Here is an 8,128-nt window from a genome sequence, read left to right on the forward strand (position 1 = left end):
AAAGGAACAATAAGGGGCTTTTCCGTGGACAAGGTTGAGATCGGAGGCAGGTAAGTACAACAGCTCTGCGCCAGGTGAGAACAAGGTAGTAAAGACATGGCGGATATCAAAACTTTTAAAGAATTTCAAAGATTTTCTGCCTACCAAAAGAGGTATGAAAGAGCTATGAAGTATCCCAAGACTATGATATGAAGTCTTGCAATCTGCCTCTATGTCCCCTGGTTCTCTCTCAATATTCCACGCTAAAGTAGATTTTACCTAAGCCAAGATCTGACTGTTTGGAATCACTGCAGTAAGCCACCTTATGCAGCGGTAGAAGACCTTTTATCATTGAAGGAGAGACTGAAGTAGACGTTCGTGCATAAATCAAGCATGCATCCTGCTTTAAAGGCATACTTCCATTCTGTGACACCAGTTACTGAACCAGACATTGTAACTAGCTAGTGCAGCAGTTCCATAGATACTGTCTTACCTCCTGCATCTTGCTCTGGATCCACTGGCCAAGAATTGCCAAGCTATCTCTAGGACAAATGGCCCAAATCATAGTGAGAAAGATGAGTGACAGGAAATCCACGAAATGTACCAGACTGGCCTTTTCTGCCTGAAAACAAAAACAGTGCTGTTTTCAATCATTTCCTCTCTCATATGCTATTGTTTGGTGTATTTCCAAATTTAAGATAGAAAAGAATGGTCTATCTTAGACATCCAGATGCTCCTGTTATAGGGTGGAAATGGCTCTTTTAAAGGAGGTAGACTTTTCCTAAGTGGGCACATCTACACAAGATATTTATTGCGCAGTAGACTAATTAGGTGTGCAGTAAACGTCTTGGCATCTACATATGTGCTCTGGTTAGGCTGGAGGAACCTAACTTATTCCACAACAGGACAATACTTCTAAATACCAGTATTATCCTGCTGTACAGTAAAAGACTGCAGCTGCGCATGTGTACATGCTAGAGGGGCTGGCTGGGGCAGGAGGATGCACTGAAGCAACCTTGTGCCCCAGCCAGCCCCTCTGCAGCACGCTGAGCTGGGGGCAGCAGCTTTGGGCTGACAGGCTGACCTCAGGGCCCCATGCCAGCCAGGGCTGTTCCACCCTGGCTCAACAATCCCAGACACACATGCAGACACATACCCGGCAGCAACAAGCTTGAGATATAAGCTCCGGAGCTTACTGATGCACATTAATAGGCATGTGTAAACGTGTCCAGCGTCATTAAATTAGCTGCCCCCAGGTGAAGGGTTTGAGACCTAAGACAAGGTGATGTTTGATCCAGAGGAGAAAAGGCTAGTAAACAACACTCCAGCAGGGGACCCCATGTCAAGGGAAAGGCTGACTATAGAAACCTACTGTCCTTATGAGGAAGAGGTATTAGGAGCAGTCAGGCAGCCAGACCCAGTTTGGCTGTTTTGATTTTTGTGGAGCTGTTTTGGTGTTAGAAGTACAGATAGTTTTGATGAAGGACGAGCAAGTTCTGCTGCTGCTGGGACTTTTATTTGACATAGTAGTCAGGACTATCCCATCTGCTTACAGGCCCCCATGATCATACTTAGAACTTAAAAAAAACCCAAACATGGTACTTCAAAGGAGCCCTGGGATAAGATGTACACCTTGTTTCTGAAAGGCAAAATGAAGGGGGGAAAAAAATCTCTCTCAGCTGTAAAGGGAGCCGAGCCTGTATGCTGTTCTGCTCCATGAGTCGCATGCAAGTTTTACTTTCACTTTTGTTCTGTAAGAAAGAAACTGCTCTTACCATAGTTCTTGCACATAATGCACACTGCAACTTCCAGCAGCAGCTTTTTTGGCAGAAAGATGTAAGTTGTATGTGAAAAATACAGCCTTTGAGGAAGGGAGCTATTATCCACATGTTTAGAGGAAGGTGATGCACAGAGAAAAGAAGTAACCTGCCCAAGGTCATACAAGTATTCTATAAACAGAGCAGAAGTAAACTAAGCATTTCCAATAGTGCTTTCCCTTAAATGGGTTAGAACAGGGGTATTCAATGCCCCCCACCTCTGGGCCATATCCAGCCTGCAGAGCTCCCCAGGGTTCTGGAAGTCTGGCAGCAACAGAGAAGTGGCACTGCACTCCTACTGCCAAATTTCCCATGAAGAGCCCTGGGTCCTGCATGGAGGATTGGGCATCTGATCCCCATGAGCAGGGCCTGAAGGAGGTTGCATTGAGGCCCAATCCCAGTATGTGGAGAGGAAGGAGGATGGCAGTACCAGGGCTCTGCGGCCCAATCCTGGCATGTGAGGGTACAAGGTGGTGGTGCTGGGGCCCAATTCCAGTGTGCAGAGCCAGGAGGGCACCTAGACCCAATTCCCAAAGAAAGGATGTGGTGCCAGGCCCAACAGAACCTAGTCCTAGCATAAAGGGCATGGAGGTGGCAGTGTTATGCCCAAGGGACTGATTTTGACTGCATCTGGCCCACGGACCAGCTCCAGGCCACTCATCTGGCCTGTGGGACCAAAAGATTGAACACCACTGGATTAAAAATAATAAAACTGAACAAGGATGTGATTAGATGAACACCAACCTGGTATAATTTACACCAGTCCTGTCTGCTGATATACGTGACTTGAATTGAGAATGGACACCACCCCCCGCTGGCCAACACAGCCAGGTTACTATTACTAGAAGTCAAGATGGAGGTAACCTGCTTACCTTCAGCTAATGGCAGGGGTATGGATATACAAGCAGCATGGTGCTGCCTGGATGGGTGTGGATAGATATAACCTCAATCAGTAAAGTTTTACCCCTGTTTTTTCAAGGATAAGTCTCCACTGAGTTAGGCAAATTTACCCCATTTTAGAGATGTGTCTTCTGTCAGCTGCTGGTTTGATACACCAGTACAAAGCTGATTACATTTAGTGCCCAATTTTATTTCCCAGTTTGTTTTTCCAAAGCTATACCTGCAATGCTGAAAAGTTTTAACATGGGCACATTACAGCTGGGGCTCATGCTCACTTTTACAAATACCTGACTGGGCATGCAAACAAAGAAGCAGATTTCAGGCTCCCTATCTATAACTTTTGAAAAAGTTGCTAAAGAAGTCCTGGCAACTTGTGTTTTAGAAGCTAAGAAATATTCATCTTCATTGTCACGAAGTTTAAGAAGATAAGGTACTGACTACCTGCAACCCTCAATGTAATGAAATGTAAACCACACCAGGTCTGATCTCCAATGCCTACTAGCAGATGTAGTGGTAACACTTACTATCAGGGCATTACTCATGGTAGTAAATGCTATTTATAGTAATAATTTATAATAATAAGCATATGCAGGGTCAGGACAATCCCTTTTCAATGTCCTCATTCAATCTGGGACAGCATAAAAGGATGACGATTTACACTAATGAAGAAACCCCACTTTAAAAACACTTTACCCAAAAGTGACTATATTAAGACACTTTTTTCCCTTTTTTTTTTTTTTTTTTTTTTTTTACTTGTAAGTACTTACCGCATGTCCCAACACAGCGTGAGCTATCTCATGTCCCAAAATGAAAGAGAGCTGATGAACATCTGACACTGCATTTAGTAACCCCGTGAAAACAAACACTTCTCCATTCTAGAAGCAAAAAGGAAAAAAGCAGATTAGGCCCTGTGTATAAACACTACATTTTTGCTGCAGTACTACTACTAACTTTTGCTTTTACTTACTGGAAGCACAAAAGCATTTATGCCTGGTTCCTCCACTACATGGATAACCCACTTAAACTCTGAGAACTGTGGGATGTCCTGGTTGCTTTCAGAGAGATGATGAACTACTTTTTTCACAACTTGATAGCGAGTGTCTGTCTCAGGTAACATTTCATTTTCAAACTTTTCCATCCACTGAAAAGAGATAACTTGTTGAGTTTCTTTCACACAGAATGAAGGAGGCAGTACAGAGACTAAGTGATATAATGATACAATATACACATGTAGCACAGTAGAAGTGTAACAAAAAAGTAAATATTATTATTCCAGGCCAGTGATTTTTAAGTTTTCATTTGCAGAAACCTAAACATTTTGAAATGGAGGTGCAGACCCTTCTGGATATTTCAAATGGAGATGCGGACTCCGTTGAATTATATTCACATACTTTTGATCCAAATGAATCCACAGCCCCACAAGTTATTAACTGCTTTAAGTCAGCACATTCATACACATCTCAAAATACACCTGTATCAAAACTGAGAAACACAACACTGTAAGGTTTATCCTTCCTTGAAATATTGTTTGCTTACTTCAAATGATTTTTTTCCCAAAGACTGTAAACTCTTTAGATAAGGATTTTGGGTAAAAATGTCAAGAATAAATTCCATTCTAAAAAGTGTCCCAAGAAGACTGATGTGCTTACGAATAATCCTTTGAAAAACTGAAGTGAAGCATTTTTATCTCACATCTTTATCTTAATCTTCATAATGCCTAAAACATTTTAGTCAAAGTAGCAACACCATATTGTGTTATTGTGATGCTACACATTTCAAGTAGAGATTTCAGATTAAAAAGCATGTCTATAGTGTATTTTATTTTGCAGCCAAAGTGTCTTATGAAAAGCAAAATTCTTAGAAACAAGTCTAGCACTGAGATAAAAATATTTAATTCAAAAACAGAGGAAGGGACATCAGAATTGGGATCCATCATTAAAAGACTGCACAAAAGGCGAATTTGTTTTTCCTAGATATTAAGGTCTAAATCAGTGCTCCCCAGCTCCACTTCTGTGTTCCTGTCTTCTACCAGCCAACAGCTATGTCCCCCTGGCTACCGCTCAATAATCCTACTTCTTATCCTCTGTCTCTTGTCCCTGCTGTTCACTGAATCCTATGCCTGTGCCTACCACATATCAATATTTGCTGCCAAGCAGAATTTCAGTTTACACCAAATGACAGTGTATTAGATTTAGTACAAAACAGCCTGGCTTACTGGTACCTCAGGAATGTTCATATCACAAGATGAAAGGGATAGTTACAAAACACTTAACATAGATACTGCTATTTCGCATTAAAAAACCATTTGTGTGTTTATTTATTTAAAAAAGGATGATTCACATGATTTATTTAATGAAAGAACTCAGCATGGCTGACAATTATTGCAAAATATGTAGTTGTATTGTATTATGTATATGCCTTTTCCAGACCTGGACATTTCCTAAGGGATGCAGCTCAAATATGGTACACCAGTCTGGAAAATCTGTCTATGCATCCCAGTTTGCTTTTATGACCTGCCTCTATCCCTATATCATTCATAAGACTGTCTTTTACTGTGTTCTTATGTCCCTCCCTGAACTAAGTGACTGTGAAGTGGCATCTTCTTGACACGGTTGGGTGAGCAAATTACCAAGACTCACTAACACTAGAATAGGCTGAGCAATACAATGTATATGCTACAGAAAGTGATTGTGCAAAGAAAACGAGTTCTCCCTCCACTGGGCCAATAACTAAGCATTTGGAGAAGACAAAATCTGGACTCTTCAGAGGATTCTGATCAAGTCCCAAAGAATGCTCAAGAAACTGATACACGGAGTTAAAAACATGAATACTCTTTTCCCCTGATGGTTATAGCTTTTGTGCTACCTAAACTAGAATAACTGCATTAGAAACCTTTGCACAGCCTGTGTACTATTTGCTTCATTATGTCCATGAAGAGAGCTCACCAAGCAGAAACTCAGGAAAACAAAGAGTTTGAGTAGGTTGTGGGCTGGGGTGCAAGGACTGCAAGGTACCACTTCTGCAAAGGGGTGATATACAGTATGTACCCTCAAAGCACACCAGAGTGCCTAAAGAAAAGCATGTATCAGGAGCCTATCCAGTTACGAGAGACAAATACACTAGTCCAAATTACCAAATATCCAGAAGGATATCTAGTAGGCCTGTGGAATACATCACTAGCAGGACTTTGTTTCCTTACAACACTTACCATATTATATTCCAGCTGTGACAACTGCTGAAACTGTTCTTTCCCAAACACTAGTAGTCTAGTACGACCAGTGATTGGAGTCTCTTCCAGGTGAGTAAAATAAAACATGATGTATAAAGCTCCCAAGCTACAGGCACCTAGAAGGAGTCTCCATTTATTTTTTCTTACACTTTCTTTAAAGAGTTCTTTTTTGTTGGGGGGAAGGGCCTTCCACCATTTTCTTATGCTCCTGGAAAACAAATATTTCACATTAGTCAATGAGCATAATGCTTACCAGCCCTACAAGTATGAGGGCAAACTTTAGATGCTAACATCTACAAAATGCTAAAAATTCTGTGATGCAAGATTCAGTGGATTTATGGAGCAGTACATACTTTGTTTAAAGAACAGAAGTGTCACAAGATAAATGCTTCCTTTTTTTAAGGCAAAGCATTTAAACATTTAGCTTTCTCATCTGGTTAGGGAAAAAAAAAATCACAGTTTTAATTTTATTTTTAAAGTATTTACAATGATGACCTAGTGTACGTTTTAGAAGATAGGCAGCCTTCTCAATATTTACAGCTTAGCAACTAGCTACGTTTCCTGTGCTTCTAATGGGAAGTGAAGGCTAAAGGACTTCTTGTTTGTGTTCTAGTCTAAAATATCTGAAAGAACTGGGTTTTTCACCCTGACTTCCCTTTGAAGAATGTGCCAAAGATTTTGCCTACCGAAAATAATAGAAACAAAAAAAAATATTAAAAACTTCACTAAAAAGTAAAGAGAATGATACTCCATTTCCTTGCAAAAGCCAGCCACACAATCAACCTCTGTCTGAACTGCATGGCTATACTGTGTAAGTGCAGCACATGCTGTGACCAGAAAAAACAACCACCATCACTTTCTCTCAGGCCTGAAGCCAACATGGCACTTAGGTCAGTGGCAGGGGCTGTTCTTTTGTCTTGCACGGGGAAGAGAGAATCCCAGGTTCTTGCTTTCTGCTTTTGCCTACAACCACATCTCTGGCAAACATGAAGTGTGTCTGGTAACCTACAAAAACAGACATCTAAGGTATATATATTCCTTAAACATCAGTGCAACTTTTAAAACTATGTCACTGTCCATTGTAGCCTGAATTTTCAGTTAAGGATGTGCGTCACCCTTGAAAAACCAAAAGCCAGTATTTTTAGGCCCTGAATAAACTGTGAGTGCATGATTTTTATTGCTCCACGCCACAGAAAAGTTCCTAATGGCCAACAGCACATCCAGGAAGGTGAAAAGAGGTGCAGCAAGGCTGGAGAGCTCGCTGCACATGCACAGCAAACTCACTGTACGTGCCTGGCAACTGAGACCAGAGTGCTCATGGCAGCAAAGGGAGACGCAACCGCACCACGGCACACCCCCTGGACCCGTCCCTGCTAGCAACCAAAAACGGTGGCGCTCAGTCTATGGCCCCGCAGACTGACCCCGTGCACAGGGGACCCACCCCGCAGACTGAGCCCGGCACAGGATCCGGCCCCGCGGACCAATGCTGCGTGTAGGGCCGCATTGTTTTGGCCACTGGCGTTCAATGCTAGTCTGATGCAGGTACGGACCAGGTTTTCAGATGACAAATAGGAGCTAATTTACAAGCCTGCCGAGGTTTACACCGACACAAGCATTCAACCCTAAACGCTGCAAGGGGCCGACCACAAAGACAACTCATCGCTGGCCGCACTGAGCCGAACAGAGTCGCTCTCTGAAGACGGGAACGGAGGCGGCGTTTTACCTGCCCAGAATGATAGCAAATAGTTTCTGAGCGGGTTTCAGGAGGATCCACAAGGCTGGAATCGGAGCGGCTCGCAAGGACGACGACGTGTGGACGAAGCAGGCGGCCCGAACATCCCCGGCACGCGGGCGACTGGCGCGAGGGCCTGGAGGAACGACTGCACGCAGCACGCCCTCACCGAGCCGGCGTGGAGGGGGCAGGACATGGGGTCCTCCACCACTATCGGGCGCCTTCTCAACCTGCCACACCTGCCCCTGGCTTTTCTCCGGGCCGTTCCTAGAGATACGGACGCTTCCCGTCGTGGGACGGCTCGCGGCGGGGGGCTTTAGGCAACAGAGGTGGCGGTATCCTCCTGCGGGCTTGGCCAAGGAGACGAGGCGAGACAAGGGGCAGGTGCTGCCCGCGTGCCGCAGGCCGGCCCAGGCGCTCATCGCTCTGAAACGTGGAGAAAGGCTTGTGAGACCCCTCGAAACTGCTGCC

General features: G+C 43.6%; 1 protein-coding gene across 2 annotated transcripts in view; it reads right to left on the minus strand.

Moving 5' to 3' along the window:
• OMA1 (OMA1 zinc metallopeptidase) overlaps positions 1-8,128 on the minus strand; it is a 30,838-nt gene that overhangs the window by 22,526 nt on the left and 184 nt on the right. The window contains exons 2-6 of one of the 2 annotated variants that reach the window (XM_006025736.3): positions 7,649-8,083; positions 5,905-6,133; positions 3,664-3,837; positions 3,464-3,571; positions 473-601 (exon numbers count right to left, since the gene is read on the minus strand). In XM_006025736.3, the coding sequence (XP_006025798.1) occupies positions 473-601; positions 3,464-3,571; positions 3,664-3,837; positions 5,905-6,133; positions 7,649-8,079 (1,071 nt within the window). In that variant the 5' untranslated portion in view covers positions 8,080-8,083. The remainder of the gene's footprint in view (positions 1-472; positions 602-3,463; positions 3,572-3,663; positions 3,838-5,904; positions 6,134-7,648; positions 8,084-8,128) is intronic. The other variant, XM_014520866.2, reaches the window with a different exon arrangement.

This window comes from Alligator sinensis, unplaced genomic scaffold, assembly GCF_000455745.1.
Source record: "Alligator sinensis unplaced genomic scaffold, ASM45574v1 scaffold941_1, whole genome shotgun sequence".
In the NCBI taxonomy this organism is placed as follows: domain Eukaryota; kingdom Metazoa; phylum Chordata; order Crocodylia; family Alligatoridae; genus Alligator; species Alligator sinensis.